Here is a 27136-nt window from a genome sequence, read left to right as displayed (position 1 = left end):
AAACTTTCCTGCACCAGCTGGCCCACTTAATAGAGGTTGTAACAATTGTATAATCTTTTCCTGAATTTCAAATCTAAATTCATTTAGATACCAGTTATACTGGTGGTTTGTCTTTTTCCTTAGGTTGTCTTTATCTCTGTCTCTACATCAACTGGGTTGTTAAATTAAGGTTAAGAAGTCATGACTTGTGGTCATAGGTTTCACCCTGCTAGTCATCCAGAACCTTCTTCCGGGCCATTACCCTTTTCCATCCTCCCCAGAGAGTGGTGGGCCCAACACAAGGGCCAGGCTCACATCTTGATCCCTGGGCTTTTCATTGTCGCTGCATGCCCATATGCCGTACTTGGTTCCCCAGGTGACAGCGCCATCTTGCCTGGTGAGGGCCTTCCTGCTCACTGTGAATGGAAGCCAGCAGAGCACCCTCCGCTGCCTCCAAAAAGCCATCCCGTGCTTTGCAGTTGGTTATCAGTGTCACAACCTTGGACATCACCTCATCACCAGCTTCTCGTCTGCTGCAAAACCTTTCTTTTGACGCTGATGGGAAGTTGGATGAGCCTTGCTTGCATGCAGTTAGAGGCCCAGAGCCCAGTCTCACGAGTGAGATAGGACTGCCTGTCCTCTTCTATTTGCAGCCTTCCTGTTTGAAGAACCAGAGCAGTAAATCCTCCAGTTGTGAAAAGTGACGTAAATCTGAGAACTTTGAGTTTCAGCCTCAGTGAATTCAATTGTACTTTCTCTTTCAACTCAAATTAATGATCTTCAGTGTACCTTGGAGAAGAATTCTTGAAACATCATTGAAACATGACCCAAAACCCAGCTGTTGCCCCTTGCCTTCTCTTCTTGACCTGGCCATTGTGCTTAGCACGTTACTGGGATTCTTCTTAGTATGGCCACTATTGCCTACTCCCTAACAGCCCAGTCCCACAGACCCTTGTGAGGCCTTACCCTAGGGGATTTCTTAGTGCATTCGACTCTGCCGTCCCTCCCTCCATGAAGGACATTATTCCCTAGATGCTGTGACTCCACCCACCCCTGATTCCTCCTGTCAGTCTTTCTTGTCCTTTTTCACGAGCTCATCCTCTTGTCTGGCCCCCATAGTCCAGGGTGCTGTTCTCATGCTGCTTCTCTCTTTACTTTACACATCCTTTCCTGGTGGGTGTTCCACCTTAGGGCCTCGGTTAGCTGCCTGTGCTCAGATCTCTATCTGTAGCTCAGAACTTTCCTGAGTTAGGACTCATTCTCCATTCTCTTTCTGGAAGCACCCTTCTGGATGCCCAGAGTTCGCTACTCACACTGTCCCCTCTCTCCTTATCCACAGCTGGAGCAATGCCTTCCTCCTGTGTCGTCCTCACTGGAGACTCGGGGGGTCATCCTGGGGGCGCCCCACCTTCATCTGCCCACACTGCCCCTCAGTCACTGGGTCTGGCTGGTTTTACCTCCCCCATCTCTCTTAAAGCCTCTCTTTCTTTTCTACTTTTTTGTTCCACTCTCTCATTATAGGCCCTATAAAAATATCTGTATTGGGGCGCCTGGGTGGCTCAGTCATTAAGCATCTGCCTTTGGCTCAGGTCATGATCCCAGGGTCCTGGGATCGAGCCCCGCATCGGGCTCCCTGCTCGGCGGGGAGTCTGCTTCTCCCTCTCCCATTTCCCTCTCTCGCTGTATCTCTCTGTCAAATAGATAAATAAAATCTTTAAAACAAAAAAATCTGTATTATTTATCCATAATATACGTATGTGTCTATATAAAGATAAATAATCTATAATCCATAGGTCTGTATTATAGATGTATTTGCTTCTCTTGTCTTCACCCCTGCAACAGCTAGACAGTTGGTTCCTGCCTCTAGTCTGTTCCTTTCAAATCCACCGTCCGTTAACTTCCAGAGTGGTAATTCTAAGTGTGAAGACCCCGGTGGAGACAAAAGTCTTCTGAAGCCACCTTGCTGGCATGTCCCACTGTGATCTGGTGGCTATCTACTGTGTCTTCTCCACCCCCAGCGGTCCCTGCCCAGAAACTGTCCACCCTTCTCCCAGCCCGCTGTGGCACCTCTCGTTTTCAGAAGCTGGTGGTTAGATCTGGGCAGCCTTATGTTTGGGAAATCCAAGAATACCACACCGTGCCTCTCCTGATGGAGCTCCCAGGGCAGATAGTTGTTCAGGAAATACTGGCAAATGGGAGATCAGATCATCTCTTTATTGCTGGCTGGGCCTGGGGCCCAAAATCCAGTGCAGACCACTGGTCAGGCTGGGAGACTGTGATACTTCCGGTGACTTCCTTAACCGTTCTGCGCCACAGTTTCCTCCTCTGTAAGATTAGGATCTATCCTACGGTGGGGTAATCATACCTACCGTAGTAGGTGCTTGTGAGACTCATAGGAATTATTCTGTGCAAAACACTGAGAGCGACCTAGCCTGTGGTCGCTTTCAGTGTATGTTAGCTAAAACAGTCCAAAGTATTATGTTTGATTGCATTTCTTAATAACCCCAGTGTAACACTGAATAGCAGGCATGCCTTGTGGGTGATTGGCTTTCTTTTTGGCCACAGTAAAAACTTAGATGTTCTGTTTCACACGAACTCCACTGTTGTAGGTGCTTGTACCTTCCTCCTAACTTTTGGGCAGATTCTGGCCTGAAAGCTCTCAATAAATAACTTCCCTTTGAAGATCTAGTATCATTTGCTATTTACCAGTGTCTGACTTAGACACCAAGTTTTCTGATTTAGTTTGCCCGGATAGCATCGCACTCTGCAGTTGACATCTGCATCCCCAAACTCGTGTCAGTTCAGAAAATCACAAATCTCTCCCTCTCCCTCTCTGTCGTCACTGTATGCCCAGGGTGAGAGCTGTATGCCCAGGGTGAGAGAGTTGCTGACTCAGGAGGTGGGCAGTAAGTACATGCTTCACAAATGAAATCTCAAGACTTGCAGTATTAATAGTGCTGTCAGACTTTACATCTGACCAGCAGTGTAGAGTTGTCATCTGCACTCTCTTCCACCTCTGTCCCCAGGCCTGTGACAGCCCCGGCAGAATTCCCTGCTGAAACGAGGCAACCCCTCCTCACAGGTCCTTGTTTTGTCTGAAGGGCCCAGATGCAGCTCAGTGACCACAGTTACAGGGAGAAGACCCCGAGCAGAAGTTCAGTGGTGATTGATTTCACCAAGAGGTTGCAGTGGGCCTGAGGCCGTGGAAGGGCCCTGAGGGAAAGAGGCAGGGCAGTGCATCTCTCTGACCCTCAGTGCTGGCGAGCATCTGAGGGGCTGCTGACCTCCCCGCATCCACCAAAGGCTATGATCATGGGTTCTCGGAGGCTACAGAATGTCCTCATGGAGCAAAGATTGGTCGGTCTTTGAAAGCGTCGTCTCCAGCTTTAAGAATTGAAGATTTGGGTAGAAATTGGTGGTCAGTCCGTCACAGCTGGGCTCACCTGTACATTTTTTTGTCTGCTCACGTTTTGGCCGTTTTTCTTCTCATTAGCAATTCTATTGAGGAGCAAGGCCTGGGAATACAAGAGTTGAAACTCTGACAAAGCAGTTGATGTGCGTGGCCCCAAGAAGGGTGGAATTGTCTCCGGAGCCTGGAGTTTGGTCCGTAGGACCCGGTCTCACTGTGGCTGCCCCTTCCTGCCTGTTAGGTGCACTGACCAATCAGCAGTAGTATTAGAGCGTTTTCGATTGTTCTTTTTGATTTCTGTGTAAATGCCAGTGTTCCAAAGATGATTTCATAATATTTGCCTATTTAGGAGATGAAAGCACTTGAAAATGTTATAGCTTCTATTTTAACTTTGCAAATAATCACATGCTGGCATTTTAGACGTCTTGTTCTCTGCTCAGTAGACAGATGAGAGAGCCTGGTTAATTTTTGCGTTTGTTCCAGGTCCCTTTTGTTTAATCAGTCCTTGTGGGCTGAGCCACAGGGCCAAGTACAGCACGTGCTGTGTGGCGCAGAGCATCCCGTGACCAGAGAGTGGCCTTGTGGACGGTGGAGTCCCTAGGGAACGCTTCAGGCTTTCTCCCTGCTTTGACTTCCTTGTGTCTTTCTCTCTCAGAATTGCCCCCCTGGGAGTAATGGCATTTCCTTAATAGGCCAGGATGGCGCCTTTCTGTGTGCTGGGGTGGAGCAGGGTGAATTCTGAGGAGGCTTCTGAGGAAGCCTGGACAAGACTCAGTAATTAGTTGAATAGTAAAAGGAAAAGTATGGGATGATGATCAGGTTTCTGCCTTTGGATGATGAGCTGATTTTGCAGAAAGTGAGTCTGAAATTGTGTATGTTTAATTTGGAGGGGCCTACAGAGCATCCCTGTAGAAATACCTGGAAGACGGTTGAAAATTCCTATTTGTGGTTTGGGAGAGATCACAACTGGATATATATCAAGCTGTCACAATGATCATTGGAACCACAGCAGGAGAACAAACAGGCCCAAGGACAGAACCTTGGAGAAAGCCAGCATTTCTCATTGTCCCACTCAAATCCCCCGCCATGGACTGCTCCTTCTCTCCCATCCCCGTGGGCCAGTGAGCTGCTCGTGCTCCCAAACGGGCCCCGAATGCACACTTGGGATTCATGTAGCGCTCTGCTGGATGGTCGGAAAGCACGTGGTTCAGAGGGATACTGATGCTGTCTTGATTGGGAGTCAGGATGTGGGACACGACCGTGATCCAGAAGTCCATCCGTCACTCATCCGATGGCCAGGTCTCACTGGGTTCCCCAAGGGGCCGGAGCAGCCACCCCTTTCCTCCCCACCACTCATTCTGAGCCCCGCAAAGCGATGCAAGGTCGCAGCAGGGCTGCATGACCCATTGCATCCTTATCTTGAAAGTGTTTGCCCTGCCCAGGTAGGGGGTTGGAAATAGATTGACCAGATGGATTTCCCTAATGGTGGACAGCTATGGGTGGATACTTACGTATATGCGTGTGTTTGCAGGTAAATGCTGTGGAGGAAATGATTTAGTTAAAGAAGCAATTACATTGGGGAATTAATTGTGAGGGAAGCTACTTTGAAAGACATTCACTTGAACAATAGCAAAAAGGAAAATGATAGATTACTGTATTGCTTTTTTTGTTATTATTTTCTTGAACAAGAACTGGAACAGACAAAGTAAGACAGGAAATGAAAGCATCCAAATTGAGCAGAGACCCTGCCTGCTTTGGGGGCGCCTTGCATGGTCCCCGCAGAGGCAGGACTCAGCATCCTGAGGTTGCATGTCCCCCCCGCCCCCGGAATGTTTCCCCAGGGGGCAGCCTGCTCATCACAGGCTTTGGGATGTCAGACTCCCTGGGGTGGGAGACTAGTGGAGAAAGACATTGGGGCGAGTTACACCTCTTCTTCCCTGGAAGCTCGATTGTCCCTGAGGCTCCCCTTCCCTAACCCGTTCCCCTTGTTCCTGCAGCCTTTCCGCTGTGCCCACTGCCACTACTCCTGTAACATATCCGGCTCTCTGAAGCGGCACTACAACAGGAAGCACCCCAATGAGGAGTACGCCAACGTGGGCACCGGGGAGTTGGCGGCCGACGCGCTCATCCAGCAAGGTAGGCAGTGTGTCCCTCGGGTGGAGCTGGGCGTCTTATAGCTCAGTCCGATCCCTGGGCGTTTCGTTCATTCTCCATCATCATCATTGTGCTCTACCTCCCCCACCCCCCTGGCTGTGGATCAGCATTCCTTATTGCCTTACTGGAAGTCTGAAATGAAGAAAAGTCGTAATTTACCCAGTTTTTACTGCCCTCCCCACAACATTCAGTATTGCCTTCTGTGCAGTGTCAGGACCTCATTTATTTAGCCATGCTCCTGTTGGACATTGTAGGGTTTCCAGATTTTTCCTTTATTGCAGTTATAAATAATGCTATGGTAAACATATTTGTAGGTGAGCTTCTTTTGATGATCCAAAAATATTTATTGAGTGCTCAGATTACTTATTCATCCTGAAAAGGATAAACCATTTAGAACATTTAAATGAAAGAGAATGGATAAGGGGTGCCTGGGTGGATGGCTCAGTTAGCTGGGCGTCTGACTCTTGATTTCAGGTCATGATCTCGGGGTCCTGAGATGGAGCCTTGCATCGGGCTCCGCACTGAGGGTGGAGCCTGCTTAAGATTCTCTCTCTGCCCCTCCCCCGCTTCTGGCTCTCAAAAGAAAAGAAAAGAGAATGGATGAAAACTGCTACTATTTTTGAAAAGTATGAGAGACTTTTTTGTTGCCTTTTTCAGTAAGTGATCACATATTCCCATTTGAGGAGGTTTAGCTCATATGCAGAAAGAAGTGCTGTTGTATTTATACCCGCACTTCACTAATTCAACTAAGAAAATGATAGCCACGTACAGTACAGCAGCGTTTACTACTTCCTGAGTCCTGTGACTCTTTGAAACCACAGACCGTTTTAGAAATCTGCCCCCAGTAAACATGGGTGTGGGGCACTAACTCTGCAGCAGCTTTGGGCACTCTGAGTTTCCCAGTGCAGAGCGAGGCGAGGCTCGCTGGAATCGCCATGAAATGCATCTCAATATAAAACAAATGAATTGACTGAATCCTTCAGCACTTTCGGTGACAGGGCTGATGTATGGAAATAGATAACAGCATAAAAACTCAGGATAATTTTAGAGCCATTCATCTGGGGTAACGGGGCGTGTGTGCCTTGTATTTTAAGGACTGTTTGGTGGAGCTGGAGCCCGGGCTGGTGTCATGGGGGAGCCCTGGCTCACCTCCCTGCCCTCCTCCCTTAGCTGCGCTTTCGGGCGAGTAACCCAGGCTCCCTGGCTCAGGGCCTTCACCTAAAAACGGAGCTGATAGCAGCCACCTCTTGTGATGGCGGACAGGGTCAAAGGAGAGAACACCTGAGTGGCACTCAGTACATTTTCATTCTTTTTTTTTTTTTCCTCCTGAAAACATCTAAGATCTCTAGAGCCGTTACATCATTTTTGATGACCCCCATCCAGGAATCACAGAGGAGAAAAACGAATTACCTTAGAGTCACCGTAGATTGCTGGAGAAGCAGGCTAGACATTCCTTTTAACATTCCTTCACACTGTCAGGGTGGATTGGCAGGAGACAGACAGACCCTTACTGTGGCTGTTGGGACAGGCGTGGGGCTCTGAGTGATGATCTTATCACTGCTCTCTGCTTCCAGACTTTCGTCATTGCCTTGCAGTGCCAAACTGTTGCCTGCCCTACATTTTCAGTTAGCTTCCTCAGACGGTCATCAGTTGGCATTCCCTGACAGGGTCTGGGTTTTAATTTTCATCTTCACAGGGGTGTTTTTGGTCTTCTTTCGTGTGTGTGTGTGTGTGTGTGTGTGTGTGTGTGTGTGTGTGTGTGTATTTCCAGTGCCCCCTTCAGGAGACATATCGAGGAAGGAAACAACTACGTGTCTCTTAGCTCGTAAGAGATGTTGCACCATTGTGTTGTGGTGGGAGGCTAGTCTCTGAAATCAGGTAGCTGGTTGAGCATGAATGCAGCTTAGAAATCTCAAGAACGCGAAGCTCACACTGTTCCCTGTCTGGGAGAAGGAAGGAGAATGGAAGGACAAAGTGGGATGGATGCAGTTATTGTGTTTGGAATGCTGGGTCCTCTGAAGCCACTGGAATTCTTCCTTTTCTTTTGATTAGTTTCAAGTTATTTCAGCCCCCGCTCAGTTTTGTGTTACTCTTCTACTCATCAGGAAATATCTTCATGGGACTTTATAATTTCTTGTTTTGATATAGAGGAATATGTGTTAGAATAACATAATAACAAACCATGAACAAAATGTAGTTTTTCTCCAAATGATGGGGACTCCTTGTCCGTCAGCCGTATTAAGTGATGTCATGCTGGGACACAGGCAGAGCCATCGGTTGTGGACAAAGGTTCTCCTATCCACAATGCTCAGGGATTTGGGAAGGATGTCAGTGCACAGTGCTGTGCAGGAGGTAGGGAAGGGGGCCTAAAAGGCCAAGATGTTCCTCGTAGGTTTTTGGGGGAAGGTAGCATGGTGTTCGCCATGGAGTCTGGGTTATTTTCAGTGGGCCTCAGAAGCCCTCTGGAATGGTGGCTCCTCAGGCATCCACCAGCGGCATTCTCTAAATGTTTACCTCCCAGGGGCAGGGAGACAGGAACCTGACTGACAGCATTTGCCCATTTCTGTGGTGGAGGGATCTCTACTGTGGCCCATTTTAAGCTACCAGTGTGATGTCACTAACTGGGAAGAGGTGTGCACAGCCGGCTTGTGAGCTGGTTGAAGCCAGCTCCAGCCCACTTCTGGGCCTCAGGGCACAGGGGTGACAATGCCAGCAATGTGTCCCCTGGGCCCCCTCAGGAGGCACCAATTCTCTGAGAACTCTGGTGTTTTCTGGTAATTAGACTTGTCCCGAATGCTAGGTACATATTTTATTCCCTGCTTCTATTTGATGGACTTCTGATCATTCAGAGGCAGGTCAGACAATCTCTTACTCATTTTCTTAGCCCATCGCTTGTTCATTAATATGGATTGGAGGCATTTTCCCACACAAACACACACTTTCATGTTGTATTGCTGCAGTGGGCCTGCCCATTTTTCCTCTTGAAATATGCCTGATTAAGCTAGTTCAAGAGCTGGTTCACTAGATCACAGGTTGAGAGGCATAAGATACTTTGGCGCTAAGCTTCACAAATTATTAGCTCACTCCTGGAGCTCACAGCAGGATAGAGCTGGGACTTAGCAGGCTGCTCGTTTTCCAGTGACGTCAAAGTGGTCCTTCAAGTCACTCCAGATTGTTGGCATGAGCGCAGGGAGGGGGGGTCAGATGGACTTGGAACCGGGATGTCTGATCCCACTGTGGCCCTGGGATGACTTAACTTCTCTGAACATTGACGTTCCACATCTTCGCAGAGGAGGGACTCATACCTGCCCAGCAGTAGCTACAGGGATTAGATAGTATTCTCTAAGGTCCCAGACTGTGCCCGACACGTAGCAGTTAATAAATGGCTCAAATTTACAATCCTGTTCATTCCCACGTTCTTTCTTCATCATGTATCTCTTGGGCTCTAGTTGCTTCAGCATTGCACTGGACACGGGTATGGTGGCATTTATCGCTGGTGTGGCCTGGGCTGGGGATGAAGGCTAGGAAGCTCCTCCAAGGCTCCATCTTCTGACTGTAAGAGAGCAGGTGCGCTGCTCACAGGAGGAGAATTCGAGGCTTCTCCTCGGTGCTGACCCTTCTCCCAGCCCCCACTGTTAGAGGGTCATTGAGGCAGGGGTAGTGGTTGGGACAGGAAGCACTGAGAGGAGCAGGCTCAGGGAGAAGGCTTCATTTGCAGCATCTGCTAAAATCTTTGCATTATTTTGGGGGTACCTGGGTGGCTCAGTCGGCTTTCCGCTCAGGTCATGATCCTGGGTCCTGGGATGGAGCCCCGCATTGGGCTCTGCACTCAGCAGGGAGCCTGCTTCTCCCTCTTCCACTCCCCCTGCTTGTGTTCTCTTGCCCTCTCCCTCAAATAAATAAATTAAAAAAAAAAAGTTTGCATTGCTTTGAACTACCATATGAGAACAACGTAATTGTGTGTACGTATGCATCTTCGATGTCTGTCCATGTCTTAGCTTTTCACACCACGTTTGGGGAAAATAGCGTAAGAGCAGCCAGAAACTATCAGCTAACACAAAAGTCAGTTGTCTGATTCTGGGACATTTGGATTTTAAAATTGTTTTTATTAAGGCCCAGATTCCATATATTACTGGCAGATGCTTCCAGTGCTGTAGTGTCATCATGTGTGTTATTGGTTGTTATATGTTAATTTCCGCTCTCACAGAGGCCCTGTGAGGTTGGCATCAGCATTCCTGTTTTTTTTTTTTTGATTTATTTATTTATTTTAGAGAGAGAGTGTGCAAATGGGGGGAGGGTCAGAGGGCGACGGGGAGAGAGAGTCCCAAGCAGACTCCCCACTGAGAGAGGACCCCAGTGTGAGGGTTGATCTCAGGACCCTGAGATCTGACGTGAGATGAAATCAAGAATCAGACGCTTTGCCGACTGCACCACCCAGGCGCCCCTCATTGTTCCTGTTTTAAAGTGAGGAAACAGAGTCGGGGGGGAAATGATCAGCCCAGGAGACAGTGAGCAGGTGGCAGAGCCACACCCAGCTCTGGATTCAGAGTCTGGATTCTTACTGCTGCTGGGCCGATGCCCCCTGAAGTTTGTCTCAAGTGTGCACTTGTTAAGGAGGAGGAAGAGGGGGAAGTGGCATGGTCCTGTTCTGGACAGTGATCGGTTCGCATTGGCTAGTGGTCACATGATGCTGGGTTGAAAGGTCAGACACGTGGGGTGCTGTTGACTTTTTCTTATTTCTTTGTCTCCAGGTCTAGTTGCTGGTCTGACCCAAGGCTAACTCTGGGACCTCTCTTTCAGTGCTTCCCTATGGTTGTCCAGAGGATCTCAGATGCCACGATTTTGGGGAGCATGTGAAGGGACCAGGAGGAATGGCAGAGACTTGTTTAAACTCTTGTTTCCCTAGTGGTCCTCACTGGGGTTTGGGATACCAGCCTGGCTAATAATAAAATGCACTTCGTTTTTCTTCTGCTGTTTTCCCTTACACTGTTTTTCTTGAAGGTCTTCTGGGAAGCAGGGCTGGGGTTTGAGAGAATTTCAGATACTTTCTGACAGCATGCCATGTGACCAGGGCCCTCCACCTAGTGCTTGCACAGGATTAAGATTACAATCCTGCTTCTGAGCTGGAGCTCTGGCTGGGTGCCAGGACAGGCACTGAATTAAGAGACAACAAGAAGTGAGAATGTTCACAAAGGCTGATTCCACATTTTACTTCTTAATATTGTATAATCAAATTGCTCTGTATCCACTTTCCTTTGATAATTGAGCTCCTTTGGTCCGGTTGCTGATGAGTGCCTGTATTAGTCTCTTACTGCAGCTATAACAAATGACCAGAGACTTGGCGATGGTTTAAACCACATAGATTCATTGTCTTACGGTTCTGAAGGTCAGATGTCCAAGATAGGTCTCACAGGCTGAAGTCAGGTTTGCTAACAAATCCGTATTCCTTCTGGAGTCTCCAGGGGACAGGCAGTCTGTTCTCCTGTCTTGTCCAGCTTCCAGAGGCTGCCCTCGCCTGGAGCCCCTTCCTTCCCCCATCCTCAAGGCCAGCAGGGGCTGTGAGTCCTTCCTCCTATTGCTTCTCTGTGACCCATCTTCTGCCTCCTCTTTGTAAGGACCCTTGTGATTATATTAGTCCTGCCTGGACAATCCAGAATAATCTCCCCATCTCAAGGTCCTTGATGAATCACAACTTCCATGTCTCTTCTTGCCATGCGAGGTAACACTCCCCTGTTGCAGGGATCAGGATCTGAATATTTTTCTTTTGTTTTAATTTTTCTATGTTTATTTACTTTCCATCGTAATAAAAACCCCACATACTGTCTTTGTTGTTTATCCATGCACATTCCATTTCACATGGTCAGCTCCTGGGGGCCGGGATCCCCACCTGTTTCATGTGGGGTTACATTTTCAATAGAGCCCAGTCCAATTTACAGGCAGGTCTCCACTGCCTTTTTTTTTTCCCAGCATTATTGGGATATCATTCACAAAGCTGTAAGTAAGGTATTTCGGATTCTCATCCTCTAGTCAGCTAATAAAACCCTTTCACTGTTGTTGGGAACGTTTTAAGTTCTGCTCTCTTCATGAGCCTCAGTTATGGACGACTGTCACCGTGTTTCACGTTAGACCGTCAGGCCTTATTCATCTTGTAGCTGCAAGTGTACCAGTGTATACTCTTTACCAGTCTCTCCCTACTTCCCCTGTCCCCGAGCTCCTGGCAACCACTTTTCTACTCTGTTTCTATGAGTTCAGCTTTGTTGTTGTTGTTGTTGTTGTTTTTTAATTTCCCATATAAGTGATACAATGCAGTCTTTGTCTTCTCTGTCTGACTTACTTCACTTAGCGTAATGCCCTCTAGGTCTGTCCGTGTTGTCAAAAATGTCAGGATTTCTTTCCTTTTCATGACTTACTAATATTCCTCTGTGTGTGTGTGTGTGTGTGTGTGTGTGTGTACGTGTACACCCTGACTGCTTTATCCATTCATCTGTTGGTGGACACTGAGGTTGTTTCCATATCTTGGCTGTTGTGAATCACACTGCAGTGAACATGGGAGTACAGGTGTCGCTTTGAAATTCTGTTTTCATTTCCTTCTGATATAAACCTGGCAGTGGGAGGGCTGTATCATATGATGGTAGTATTTTTAATTTTTTGAGGAACCTTCATACTGTTTGTCACAGTGGCTGCATCAGTTTACATTGCCACCAACGGTGCACAAGGGTTCCCTTTTCTCCCTGATGTGAATATCTTTGGGCGTCCATTATTCTGCCTACTGGAGTAGGCATTTTTTTTTTTTTTTAAGATTTTATTTGTTTATTTCAGAGAGCGAGAGCACAAGCAGGGGGAGTAGCAGAGAGAGAGGGAGAAGCAGGCTCCTTGCTGAGCGGGGACCCTGAAGCAGGGCTCTGAGATCATGATCCAGGACAAGGCAGACGCTGAACCAACTGAGCCATCCAGGTGCCCCTGGAGTGCCTTTTTTTCTGAAGATAAGAGCTTTAACATTTCCCCCTAGAGAAAACAAAGCCCTTAGAGTTTTAGGAAGTGGCCTCTGGGTCACATGAGCAAGTGCCAAATTCTGTTATCTGACTGCCCGACCCAGTGCTCTGTGCCGCTCCAGGAGTCATGTTATTGGAAATGAAGCTGAATTTTCAGTAAGGTCACCCACCACAAAGGAGCAAAGATATTTTAATGCCTAAAACTCTTCCAGAACACTGCATTCCAAAAAGAGCAAAAGATGCCATGATCGATTTTTCAAATTGCGCCAAAAGTTCTGTGCCTTTGCCTGCTTCGTCATGCCTTCTGAGGAAATTGTGATTTGGAGGTTTGTGGTTTTTATGGTGTGTACTTTATATCAGTGCCACAAATGAATGTACCAAGTCTTCCCAGGACCTTTATTGTGCATTGCCTAAGAGTGTAATGAATTGAACTAGAAATTAACTTCTCTCAGCTCTGATGTCAATTAAGTGGCATAGTTCTGCATTTAGTCTAGATTACCTATTTCCAATGTGTTGTTCTTTAATTAAAGGCCATGTGGCAGAGGTTGAAGTTTTAATTAATATGGGGCATTATATTAATTTTAATTTAAACATAATGTAAGGATGTTTTTCTCCTTAAATTAGTTTCCATTAAAAAGTCCTGCAGAAGGAGTCTTTAATTTCATTTAGGTTGCTTTTGTTCACTGCCTCTTGTTAAGTCTTTATAGGAGGAGCTATGTCAGTTGAACCAAATGAAAAGGCAGAGGTTCTCACACCTTGGAGAGTTTTAAAAGATGACCATAGGAAAATACATCATTTTAGATGATTAATAAGTGATAACAAAGGAAGCTCAAAACTACGTTTAATTATCATCTAGGCAGGAAAGAACAAGCCCATTTGGTTTGGCCTAAAAAAAGAGTGCAGAGTGTGTAAGTTTCAGAAACTAAGCATCTGTTGGAGCTGCCTCCTCTGTGGAATGTTCTGGAAGTTTATGATTTGGTGTGGCCGGTCTTCCTGCTGCTTCCATCCCCTGTCTCTGTCGGACCCGCTGTGCTCTGCCGCGCCTCCCAGCATAGCGAGAGGTAAAGCCTTGAGCTGATGGTACGAGGGGGTGCACTGTTGGCCGTCTGGGTCGGCTTCCTTTTGTGCTCATGACTGTTTGGGGAGTCACTCAGCCCCTTGGGTGATAGACAGGAAACCCTGATTACAGAGCCGTGCACCGTCAGATCCCACCGACACGGAACTGATTGAGGAGGTCACTCACATCCTACTTGCATCTGGGAGAGGCTTACATTGTGTTATGCATCCCCATGAAATGTGCCTGGGTCAGAACAACCTCATAATCAGGGCGGAATTCTTCTACTCCCTCCAGGGTCACACAAGGGTGACAGTAAGGCCACACGGCCACAGCAAGAAGCTGGGATTTTATTCTGGGTCTGATGGAAAGCCATTGGAGGGTTTTACACCTGTGAGAGATGATTCAGCTTGTGTTTTTATTTATTTATTCATTTATTTGCGAGATGGGGGAGGGGCAGAGGGACAGGGAATCTCAAGCAGACTCCTGCCAAGCACAGAGCCTGACATGGGACTCAGTGCCACGACCCTGAGATCATGACCTGAGCCGAAATCAAGAGTTGGAGGCTCAGCTGAGCCACCCAGACGCCCCTAGTTGTGTTTGTAGAAGCCCCATCTGTGTGCAGGGTGGAGAGTAGAACAGCAGTGGTTGTAGGGAGACCAGTTGTGCCCCCCGCATGCTCCCACCCAGCGCAGGGTGGAGGCTTCATGGTGGCAGCCGACTCTGGCCTGCTAATCATCTGTGTGGATATGGAGGCCTGCTGCCCAGACGCCTTCCCCAGTGGTTAGAAGTTGCTTCTGAATTCACAGCCTCTTAAAGTGGTTTTTTTCCCAGTCACTAATTTAGTTGCTGCTCCTGGTAGAATTTTAGAAAGATAATCTTTTGTGTGATTCTTAGGTTTTTTTTCTGTTTTTTTTTTTTCCCCCCTAGAGTTTTACATGCTCTTATATCCAAACACCTCCCAGAACATGTGTAAAATGTTATCAACTTGATAAATAATGACATTTCAGGATGGGACCACCTTTTTAATTTGTCCTTTACTGGGAAATCCAAATGGGAATTTACAGAAATGGCTCATCTTTTGATGTGAAGGAGACGGAGAATCTGGCTCTTGGTCTTAGTATTTGGGGACAAAGATGATTGAGAAAAGCAGCCTTATCCTTCGGTTATTTGCTTTTTTCAAACGAAAAAAAGTGAAAGAATCCTTTAGGCCACATATTCACATGGCCACGGGAATTCTGTCACTCTGGCACCTAAAATATTATATATATTAGACTCTCTGCAAACGCTTGTTCAAACATGAAAAGAAAAACATTAAGCTTTAAAATCTCTGTCCTGAAAAACACCTCTCCTGTCACCGTTCTGCTTCATTGCGAAGGGAGGCGGGGACTAGAGGTAAGCGCTGCGGACAGAACCCTACGTCCCCTGGGCTTGAGGGTGTCTGGGTGGGAGGCGGCCCTGTGGCACTCTCCCGTGCTCTGAACGCTCCTTTTTCCTCTGTGCCTTCAGGTGGTTTGAAGTGTCCTGTGTGCAGCTTCGTCTACGGCACCAAGTGGGAGTTCAACAGACACCTGAAGAACAAGCATGGCCTGAAGTTGGTGGAAAACGACGGAGCTTCCCAGTGGGAGGTAACTCTTTAAAGCACGGTACTGATCTTGACGTTTCCAGATACAGATGACAGACCGAGCAGGCCCGGTGCTGGGCACAGACAGTGGCTCCTCAAGAGGTTGGGTTTTCTGGTCAGGAAACTAGGAAATCTTTTCAAAGCCTGTCCCCTGTTGGAGGGTGAGACCAGGGCTGTGCCTGCGCATTCTTACCCTGAGTCGCCCTGAGAATGTCTGTATCGGCCTCTCACTGCTGTCCTGCATTTCTGTGATTCGCCCGTCCAGAGCGTCGGTTCTTGCCTCTGAGGGAAGGATGCAAGGCAAGGAGTATGCTGTGAGTCTTCACCAAAAGAACCGAGAAGGGCTCCGTCTTCTGATGCTAGGCTCCACTGTCCTGCTGCTGAACATGCGTCCCACCTGCCATCTTTGTTTTACCCTCAGGTGTTAGAACCAGTCCCCTGGCTGGAAACACATCTGTGGGATCAAAGCCAGTAGCTGTCTCTTTCTAAGCACCAAGTGGCACCTCCACGGACTAATTGCGGTTTACGTAAGGTGGGGTTTCCCAGACTCAGCACTCCTGACGTTATGATCTTTGACATGATAACCTGTTGTAGGGGATATTCTGTGCATTTGAGGATGTTTAGTAGCATCACTGACCGCCACCCCACCACCTCCTCTGCCCCCACCCCCCTGATACCGTGGCATCCCCAGTTGTGACATTACCGATGTCTCTGGGAGCCCAAATCACCCCCAGCTGAGAACCACTTATCCAAGCATTTTCTGGAGCATCAGCATACAGTGATTAAGAGTAAGGGCTTTGAAAACAATCCAAGAACACATGAAAAAAATAATACATGGCACCTGAGTGGCTCAGTTGGTTAAGCAACTGCTTCCGGCTCAGGTCATGATCCTTAGTCCCGGGATCGAGTCCCGCATCGGGCTCCCTGCTCAGCAGGGAGTCTGCTTCTCTCTCTGACCCTCCCGCTCTCATACTTACTCTCTCTCTCTCTCTCTCTCTCTCTCTGTCACATTCTCTTTCCCTCTCAAATAAAAAAGTAAAATTCTTTAAAATAAAAAAAAATAATACATCACGACAGTGTGAGCATGATTCCAGAATGCAAGGAAAGGATGGTTCAGTAGGAGGGAGTATTTTAATATAATCCATCATCATAATAGAACTAGGGAGAAAAATGATTATCTTCACACATTCAGAAAAGGCACTTGACAAACTTAAGCGCCTGCCGATTAAAAACAGTCAATAAAGTACAACAGGGTGAATATATCCGTAACATGGAAAAATACATCCATGCAGTTTTCTAGCTAGCATCTCACTTGGTGAGGGAACACTGGAGGGTGTCTCCTTGAATCAGGAACAAGATGAGGGTTCCCCAGGAGCTCTGCTCTTGAACATCACTTGGGAGGTATCAGCCAATGTGTCCAACAAGGCAGAGTAAATAGTGACATTAAGAATTGGAAGGGAAGGGAAGGCAGTTGGTTAAGCGACTACCTTCAGCTCAGGTCATGATTGCAGGGTCCTGGGATCGAGCCCCGTGTGAGGCTCCCTGCTCAGGAGGGGAGTCTGCTTCTCCCCCTTCCCCTGCTTATGCTCTCTCTCTTTCAAAGTAAAAGAGAAAAGAATTGGAAAGGGAGAGGGCGACTGGGTGGCTCAGTTGGCTAAGCGTCTGCCTTCAGCTCAGGTCGTGGCCTGGATCCCTGGGATCGAGCCCCACGTCAGGCTCCCTGCTCAGTGTGGAGCCTGCTTCTCCCTCTCCCTCTGCTTCTCCACCTGCTTGTGCACGTGCTCTCTCTCTCTTTCTCCCCCTGTCCAATAAATAAATAAAATCTTAAAAAAAAAAGGGGCATTGGAAGGGAAGAAATAAGGTTATCTATCTGAAGATGGCAGAATTCTATTTTTGGAAAATCCAAAAGAAGGAATGAAAAAGTATTAGCATGATAAGCATCAGGTTGAAACATAAACATAAAATAATGAATAGCTTGTGTATGTAGAGAGAGGCAAGAGCGAAAAGATCAGAGATTTAAATGTAAGAACAGTGACATTTTAGGAATACCAGAAGAAAAGCCGGAGTGAATGAATTCATGTCTAAATTCAGAGCACGGAGAGCTTGCCTAACTATGACTCAGAATCCAGATTCGCTAAGGACAAAGATTGAGAACAACTGACCACATGAAAAAATTTTAAAAAGTCTTGTGGAAAATAACTCATAAAAAAGCTCAAGAGATAAATGACAACAAAATACTTGCGGTCATATAGTAGAGAAAAGATGAGTATCTTGACGTTACAGAAGTCTCGTAAAAATAATGATCAACAGCCCTGTAGGAAAATGGGCAAGAGATAAGAAAGGTTTACAGAAAAAGAAATGCAGGTGACTTTGAATATCTGAAAACATGATCAACCTGACACATAGCACGTGTTGATGGAAACAGAGAGAGAGAGAATTTCTTACCTATTAGAATCCAGAATTTGGACATCCTCTCTGTTGGAGAGGCTGAGGGGAAAATGCACTTGCGTGCATGGTGGGTGGGAATGCAAAATGTTACTATCTCTATGAATGGGAATTTAGCAACATCTAGTAAAATGACATGTGCACTTTTTTATCCATTAACTAAACAATCCCACCACTAGAAAAGTACCCTAAAGTAACGCTGACAAAATGAGAAAAGGTGTCTGCAGCACGCTATTTATCACAGCCCTATTATGTATTATAGGTTTAGATAGAGGAATAGGTTGCTTGCGTGCTAAGTCCAGATGTGTGCCTATACACAGTCTAGGTACATTTGTTTCTTAGCCTTTTGTGCTGAGAGCCCAGAAGCAGTGACACTCAGTGGCCGTGAATACACCTCCCCAGATCTCGGTTTCTAATAGGAGTCTCCAATAAAAGCCACCAGGGTCCTTTGAAAAGTGGTTAATTCCAGAGCTGTGGCAGCAAGTATGTAAGATGATCCTAGATGTTTTGTGGTCCTAGAATGTAACAACATGCTTCTCCTCCCCCCCCCCACCTCCCAAAAGAAGGAGGCATGTCGAAAGGACACAAGAGACAACCCAAAAAGTTCCCAATGGTCAGAGCCGGAACAATTTAAATAACTAAACAATGATCAGGGTGCCTGGGTGGCTCAGTTGGTTAAGCATCTGCCTTGGGCTCAAGTCATGATCACAGGGTCCTGGTTCGAGCCTTAAGTAGGGCTCCCTGTTCAGCAGGGAGTCTGATTCTCCTCCCTCTGCCCCCTCCCCCCCCGCTGCCTGTGCGCTCTTTCTCAAATAAATAAATAAAATCTTTAAAAAAATTAAAAAAATAAACAATAATAGTGTTGTACTACAACTTAAAGAATAAAATAAATATCACTGAGTCCATACTAATATGAACAAATGGTGGGGAAGGAACAGTTCTTGTGCACAGAATTCTGAGGGATATGCTTGGGAGGAATGAGGGAAATAGAGAATTTACATTAGAACACCGTAGTAATCATCGCTGCAGGCAAATCCATCAGTGGGCGCTGAAATCAGACAGAATGCAAGGAGAAACAGAACGTTTGCATAGCCTCAAAATCTCTCCCCCCAGATAGTCACTAGATCACAGAGGGAAAGTAGTAACTATTCAGTAGAGGCATCTGGCAGACCCGTGCTAACTGTGCGACCAGAGGTTAGCATCCCCAGTAGTAAGTCACAATGACATCATGTGCCACCTGACGTGATGACAAGGGCATGCTCCTTCCCCCCGTGGTATTCTTCAAAAAAGCCTCAACCTCCGTCTACTCATGAGAAACTGTCAGACATATGCAAATGATGTGTCGATGTGTGTGGTCAGATACCTGACCAGGATTCCTCAAGAGTGTCATGCTCACAAAAGACCAGGAAAGCCTGAGGAGCTGTCCGTGGTTGGAGGACACCATGGAAACTTGGTGACTGAGCCCTGGGTCCTGGAACAGAAAAAGGACACTAGGGAGTAAGCTGTTAAATCTGGGTAAAGTCTGTTGTTAATAGTATGGTTCCAGTGTTAATTCTGGGCTTTGGTTATCGTACCACGGTTGCGTCACATGTTACCGTGAGGGGAAGTTGGGTGAAGGGTATGTAGGAACTCCCGGTTTTATCTTTGCAACTCTTCTGTAAATCGAAAAATGTTTCAAAATAAAATAGTCATAAAAAACGGGGGGCATTTTATGTGGAGTGGTAAGGCCGCACCAAGATGGAGCGGATAAAGAGACAAGCCAGATTTCTCTTAGCACATCCAGTTGTACAGGTTTGACTCTGAAACCATGGGTGTATTTCATATAATACTAAAAAAAAAAATTGAAGTTTAAAAAAATGCAAGCCCTAAAAATTGAGAGGAAAGTGAAATAAATGATTCTAACTGTATATCAAAATGATGGCTTAGCTACACAGAGGGACTGTTTCCACAGACTTTAAGATGGGAGTTTGCTCCTCCTAGTGGGGTATAAGCTAAGGGCAAATAGAACTGCAAAACCATGTGCTGATTTCAGTTATTCTGTTGGTGGTGGGGGGGAGGGGGCTGATAGCATAACTCTGAGGCTGTTGCTAGTGTTTAGTAAGTACGGTGAAACACATCAAGAATATTTCAGTCCATGGGTTTATACTGACACTGGGGAGAAAACTCAGTCACCTTTGTAGGATATTAGGGCATCAACTCTGTTTTGGTAAATAAAGACCCAGAGTCAAATAGTTATTTTAACCTTTTCTAAACTAACTATACCTCAGTATAACCAAATGTTCGGTGAGGAGAAGCTTCTATTTATAGACATTTTCCAGCTAACAAATGAAGATCAACAGTATCGCCATTTTGCAAGCCCCTAATGGTGTCACGGATCCTGCAGTGGTCATCCCTTACCTGCTGACATCACAGAAATAATGAAGACACCCAGACGTCACGTGTCTTCTGTTAAAAGTACACCATATAACCCATGAAACATTCTTGCCAAAAAGGGAACCGGTATCTGATTAAGCTTCTACATCTACCAACTTGCAGGAAACACAGTGGCCAGAAAACACAGTGGACATTCAGTGATTCCATAGTGGTGCCATCAGCAAAGTTCAGACTATGGGAAACTCTGCAGACAAACAGCCCACTTTCCCCAACAGAACTATAATTCGGGGTTGGGGGGTCGGAGTCAGAACGGAGGGAGAACCTATAAGTAAAAGTCTTATGAGACATGTCAGTCCATTCTAATACATGGATTCAGTGACTTAAATTTGATTTGAAGGGTCAGTTATGGGAAATAAGATACTGGAGGCACAAGGACATGGCCTGGCGTGTGGTCACATTAAGGACTTCCTGTTCGGTGTTGGACGGTGGTGTTGTGCTTGTGTTTTGAAAGGGTTTTATCTTTCAGAGATACCTTCTAAAATATTTATAGATAAAATGCTATGACTTCTGCATTTGCTTCAAAATATTCCAAGGGCAGGGCGTGGAGTGTGTGTGGGGACAGAGGGGAACTAAGACTGGTCATGAATTGATAATTATTCAAGTTGGGTGATGTGTACACTGAGGGTTCATCCCCTTGTGGTTGTGTGTGTTGGGAATTTTCTATAAGAAAATATAGGAAGTATGTGCATTGGAATTTGACAGACTTTGAATCCTGGTGCTATCCTGTATAAATGGTTTGACTAGAAACCATTATTTAACCTCTGTGTTCTCCATCCTCTGATCCATACAGTGAGACTAATAATACCCAAGAGACATGATATCAAACTGTTGAGGTCCATAGCTAGTTCCTGATAGGCCCCCAGGACCCCCAGTATTTGGCAGCAACTATGATGATTGGTGGTGGTGGTATCATCAGCATCACATCCTCGTCTAAGGGAAAACATATAGTCTTCATGTTTCAAGTTCATACTGCAAGGATTTGCTCTCTATTAACAAACAGGCATTGGAATGCCAATTCTTGACCTAATACCTCATGTTTCTCGGTCAGTTGGTGCTTTTGTAAGTGTTTGTGGTAGCGCCCCTCTGCTCTGAAGGCCTTGCTTCCTGCAGATCCCAACACGTTAAGGAGGAGAGCTTTGAACCCAGTGAAAATAGTTCACACGAAGCCGTGTACTCGACTCCAGAAATGAGAGACTAGAGCAGCCGAGAAGCTGGGCTCAGGTGGTCGGTTACCTGTGGGATGACAAGCTGCCTATCCACCAGTTTGGGCTGTCGTCTGGCTCCCCAGAATGCCTTGCAAAGCTCATCCTTCCCACGTGTGATCATTACACAGAGTTCCCCAAGCAAGGAAGAAGCTGTTTTTCATGGGCTAAGACATTCCTTGGGCCCAGTCAGTGTTGGGCAATTGTAGCTTAATGGTACTTAAAAGGAAGTAGGGTTTTTGTTGTTGTTGTTGTTGATTTTCATTTATGCATTCATCACATTTTTCTTGGGTGTCTACTATGTGTCAGGCTGGGAATCTTGAAAGGCACTTGGCCCCTTGGCTGTAAGAGAAGAAGTAACTTGGCATTTTGAACTGTGACCGATACCGATAAGTACTTAGAGAGTGTAACTTAGGCACCTGTAAATTTTGTGTCAAGTCCTCCTTCCTATTCTTTGTTGGTGACATGCATGTTTCCTGCCTTATGGTTCCTCAGCCCTCCCCATCCCTTCCAGAAAGAGGGCATTATTCATGCCGATTTCTTGTGACATGCTGAGTTCTGGCCCACCTCTTCTCTCCTGAGGTTTGCGGCACCCATGAATGTCGCTTCAGCCCCTCCTACCCTCCCAACACCTGATTTTGCAGATGTGTTTCCCGTGGTCTGTTGTTTATCGTCTCCTTCGTATAAAAATACGAATCGCTGGAATAGCCATGGTGGACTGGGCTCTTACTTGGTGCCAGGACGTGTGCTGCAAACTTGACCCCGTCGCCCGTCCCCTTCCCTTCCACCTGCAGCTCTGCCGTGCCCTCTCTCTGGCGGCCTGACGGCACAAGGCCCCAGAGCCGGGGAAGGTCAGGACGGCTCAGGCAGTGGTGGGAGGAGACAGCGGCCATCAGAAGAGCACACACAAGAATCTCTGCGCGTGTCTGATCTCTAATTGTGAACAGCACACTCTGGTCCCCAAGGCAAGAATGTGTGGCAGGAAGCTTTCTACCAGAGCTGCTTTAAAAATGTCTCGGTGTTTGCAAAGAGAAGTTTCCATTTTGGAAAGTGTGGGTTTTTTGTTTGCTTTTGTTTTTTTTAATTTTTAAAATTTTACTATGTTATGATAGTTGACGTACTCTGCTTGACTTATTTCACTTAGGGTGATCCACGATCCATTGTTTTCGTATAACACCCAGTGCTCCATGCAGTACGTGCCCTTCTTAATACCAATCACCGGGCTAACCCATCCCCCCTCCCCCTCTCCTCTGTTTGTTTCTCAGACTCCATAGTCTCTCATGGTTCATCTCTCCCTCTGATTTCCCCCCCTTCATTTTTCCCTTCCTTCTCCCACTTATAAATAAGTGAAACCATTTGATAATTGACTTTCTCTGCTTGACTTATTTCACTTAGCATCATCTCCTCCAGTCCCATCCATGTGGATGTAAAAGTTGGGTATTCATCCTTTCTGATGGCTGAGTAATATTTCATTGTATATATGGATCACATCTTCTTTATCCATTCATCTGTTGAAGGGCATCTCGGCTCTTTCCTTCCACAGTTTGGCTATTGCGGACATTGCTGCTATGAACATTGGGGTGCATATGGCCCTTCTTTTCACTACACCTGTGTCTTTGGGGTAAATACCCAGGAGTGCAATTGCTGGGTCACAGGGTAGCTCTCTTTTTAAATTTTTGAGGCACCTCCACACTGTTTTCCAAAGTGGCTGTACCAACTTGCTTTCCCACCAACTGTGTAAGAGGGTTCCCCTTTCTCCACAACCTCTCCAACATTTGTTTCTTTCCCTGTCCATTTTTGCCATTCTGACTGGTGTAAGGTGGTATCTCAGTGTGGTTTTGATTTGCATTTCCCTGATGGCTAATGATGATGAACACTTTTTCATGTGTCTGTTAGCCATTTGTATGTCTTCTTCAGAGAAGTGTCTTTTCATGTCTTTTGCCCATTTTTTGACTTGATTATTTGATTTTTGGGTGTTGAGTTTGAGAAGTTCTTTATAGATCTGGGATACCCGCCCTTTATCTGTAGTGTCATTTGCAAATATCTTCTCCCATTCTGTGGGTTTGCCTCTTTGTTTTGTTGACTGTTTCCTTTGCTGTGCAGAAGCTTTTTATCTTGATGAAGTCCCAAAAGCTCATTTTGCTTTTGTTTTAGTAGCTTTTGGAGATGTATCTTGAAAGAAATTGCTGTGGTCGATGTCAAAGAGGTTACTGCCTATGTTCTCCTTTAGGATTTTGATGGATTCCTGTCTCACATTGAGGTCTTTCATCCACTTTGAGTTTATCTTTGTGTGTGGTGTTAGAGAATGGTCGAGTTTCATTCTTCTGCATGTGGCTGTCCAATTTTCTCAGCACCGTTTATTGAAAGGCTCATCCACCCCGACCAAGTGGGATTTATCCCCGGGATGCAAGGGTGGTTCAACATTCGTAAATCAATCAGTGTGATAGAACACATTAATAAGAGGAGAGAGAAGAACCATATGGTCCTCTCAATGGATGCAGAAAAAGTATTTGACAAAATACAGCATCCTTTCCTGATTAAAACTCTTCAGAGTATAGGGATAGAGGGAACATTCCTCAAGTTCATAAAATCCCCATCTATGAAAAACCCACAGCGAATATTATCCTCAGTGGGGAAAAGCTGAGGGCCTTTCCCTTAAGATCAGGAACATGTCGAGGATGCCCACTCTCGCCTCTATTGTCAACATAGTACTAGAAGTCCTAGCAACAGCAATCAGACAACAAAAAGAAATAAAAGGTATTCAAATTGGCAAAGAAGAAGTCAAACGCTCTCTCTTCACAGATGACATGATACTTTATGTGGAAAACCCAAAGACTCCACCCCCAAATTACTAGAACTCATACAGCAATTCAATGATGTGGCAGGATACAAAATCAATGCACAGAAATCAGTTGCTTTCTTATACACTAACAATGCAACTGTAGAAAGAGAAATTAGAGAAATGATTCCATTTACAATAGCACGAAAAACCATAAGATACCTCAGAATAAACCTAACCAAAGAGGTAAAGGATCTGTACTCTAGGGACTACAGAACACTCATGAACGAAATTGAAGAAGACACAAAAAGATGGAAAAACATTCCATGCTCATGGATCGGAAGAATAAACATTGTTAAAATGTCTATGCTACCCAAAGCAATCTGTACCTTCAATGCCATCCCGATCAAAATTCCAATGACATTTTTCAAAATGCTGGAACAAACAATCCTAAAATTTGTGTGGAATCAGAAAAGACCCTGAATCGCCAAGGAAATGTTGAGAAAGAAAAACAAAGCTGGGGGCATCACATTGCCCGATTTCGAGCTGTATTACAAAGCTGTGATCATCAAGACAGCATGGTACTGGCACAAAAACAGACATGTAGACCAATGGAACAGAACAGAGAACCCAGATATGGACCCTCAACTCTGTGGTCAAATAATCTTCGACAAAGCAGGAAAAGACATGTGATGGAAAAAAGGAAAGTGTGTTTTTATTGGAGCAGCTGATTTCTCAGGGATACCAGGTAAATGAGGTATCACAGAGGTTTGCTCGTATGCCTTTGTTTTGTCTCCATACGTTATCCTGGGACTCGCGGGTAACAGGTGGTATTCCAGAAGATCACTCAGATGATCCTGTTTTTGTTTAGCCAGTGGCGGAGACCCCCGAGGAGCCCTCCACGCAGTACGTGCACATCACAGAAACCGAAGAGGACGTTCAGGGCACGCAGGCAGCCGTGGCTGCGCTCCAGGACCTGAGATACACTTCGGAGAGTGGTGAGAGAGCACACGCTCTGTCCCCTCGGACACTTTCCAGCAACCTTCTAGCTGCTCTTCAGTGGGCATGCTGAATGAATGAATGAATGTGTGAATGCTTCCACAGGGGTGGAAGGGGCTTTGCCAGAAGGGCTCCTCTCAGAGCTGGAGCTGATCCTGTGGTCTGGGTGTCTGTCTTCATCCCTGGCTTCCCCATGGGCCTCTCTTCCGGGGGTGGGGGGAGGGGCTTGTTTCTGCTCCACGGACAGCGGTGGCATGGGCCGGACTGAGGGCACGGCTGCTCGCCTTGCCACGGCCGCCTTACAGAACCTCGAGCCCGGTACTGCCCACGTCCCAGTCTTCTGAAAAGCCCCAAAGCAGGATTTTTACATCACATGTCATCCTTTTCAAATATTAGATCAATTTTAAAATCAGACCACTGTGTCACCCCAGCTGTGATTCCAGCCTTATGCTTTCTTAGTCCTTTTCAGCACTTGGATGGAGCCCAAGTTAATGTGTGACCACAACCTGATTTGCATTCAGGGGAAGGTATCAGGTAGTGGCAGGAGGTAGGAAATCGCCAGTGTTGCCGGGTTCTTAAGGCCCTAAAGCCCAGGTCATAAGCAACCTGACTAAAACAGTCCTTTGAGCGAATTATTTTAGGGCTGGGCTCATTGGGCTGCAGAGCTTGAGCGCACTCGGGAGACAGCGCTTCCCCGTGGTGGCTGGTTGGAGCGGCAGGTTCAGCGGAGGGGAGCGGCCCGGCTGAGGCTGTTAAATGGGGCACCCAGAGCTGAGGCCCTGGCTGAGTCTCTGCTTGCTTCCTTCGTGTTCAGTGGCTTCAGCGACTGCTAAGCCCCATGCCTTCATCCACCAAGTGCGCACACATTCTTTCTGAGGCCTCTCCCGTGTTTCTTCCTGGTTCTTGGGATAAGGCTCAGACCTTGCAGCCCATCGAGCCAGGTCCGCCAGCTCTGGGTCCTGGCTCCCTGCACATCATCCCTTTCTACCCTACCCCTGAGATTGCCGTCCCCTGAAGACTCAGCAGGTGCTCCCTTTTCCCCAAACCTGCACTGCTTTGTGTGATCTCTGGGACGCGGTCTGTTCCTTCCCCTACACTTTTTCTGGCCACTGCACCTGTACCTTCAGTGTTCAGATCACATGTCGTCTGCTGGGGACCCACCTGACTTTTCTGTGGCGTTCCCCTGATTGCCCCCTGAGACGGGACCAACCTGGTGCGGGAATAATTTGCTTACAGATCTGTCTCATGAGTCCCGAAGGAGGAGAGAGAGAGTTAGATGGAGGCAGATCTTTGTCTTCCCCCTGGGGCCATGCTCCTGGTGACAGGCCTGATTAATGGTCACTGAGGGAGTCAGTGCATGAGGAATTAAACCTTACTTAATGGTCACTGAGGGAGTCAGTGCATGAGGAATTAAACCTTACTTAATGGTCACTGAGGGAGTCAGTGCATGAGGAATTAAACCTTACTTGGCTCAGTAAGTTTTTAAGGTCAATGTTTTGTTTAGTCTTCGGATGTTCAGGGTGGTTGGCTGCAAGGCACAGTTGACACACCTCCCTTACATAGAGAGTGAGCGAGAGAGGAGAGTGTGTGTGTGTGTGTGTGTGTGTGTGTGTTTTGTAGGGCAGTGCCAGGGTGGTACACTCTGAGTATATGCAAGTCACTCACACCATCATGTACTTAGTCTCACGCCACATCCTACCCGCTACATAGAACACATCATGCTTCCCTTCTCTGGCTCTTCCTGAGTGACTCACATTGGAATGTGGCCCGCGGAAAGCCGGTCCAGGAGGATGCAAACATTGGCGGAGACTTGGTAATATTATGCTAACAAAGAGATCATGCAGTAGTTTCTCTCTTAGTGAATTAATGATCGGGGTCAGAGTGCCATGTTCGGGAGAGTCACAGTTGGTTAAGCAGATGGTGAGAGCCGGCAGGGTATACTCAGTAGCTGCCCTGATGCTATGGACTCCAGTCGTTTGAGATGATTAAAATAGAACCCCACGCTTAAATTGGTTTGGAATTTTAAAGCCCACTGGTTTTAATAATTGAGACATCCTCCAATGTTT

The 27136-nt window shown here is 46.6% G+C and overlaps 1 protein-coding gene across 3 annotated transcripts in view; it reads left to right on the top strand.

Annotated features, from left to right (window-relative positions):
* ZFAT (zinc finger and AT-hook domain containing) overlaps window positions 1–27136 on the top strand; it is a 191568-nt gene that overhangs the window by 141537 nt on the left and 22895 nt on the right. For 2 of the 3 annotated variants that reach the window (XM_025871171.2, XM_025871172.2), the window contains 3 exons: window positions 5386–5524; window positions 15098–15216; window positions 24943–25069. In XM_025871171.2, coding sequence (XP_025726956.1) covers window positions 5386–5524; window positions 15098–15216; window positions 24943–25069 — 385 coding nt within the window. Of the gene's footprint in view, window positions 1–5385; window positions 5525–10293; window positions 10505–15097; window positions 15217–24942; window positions 25070–27136 lie in introns of those variants that run through there. The other variant, XM_073893234.1, reaches the window with a different exon arrangement.

Source organism: Callorhinus ursinus, unplaced genomic scaffold (assembly GCF_003265705.2).
Source record: "Callorhinus ursinus isolate GAN/ISIS: 27379988/994484 unplaced genomic scaffold, GSC_fseal_2.0 scaffold5, whole genome shotgun sequence".
NCBI classification, from domain to species: domain Eukaryota; kingdom Metazoa; phylum Chordata; class Mammalia; order Carnivora; family Otariidae; genus Callorhinus; species Callorhinus ursinus.
Note: the sequence above shows the minus strand (reverse complement) of the source record. Positions and strands in the feature narration are given on the sequence as shown.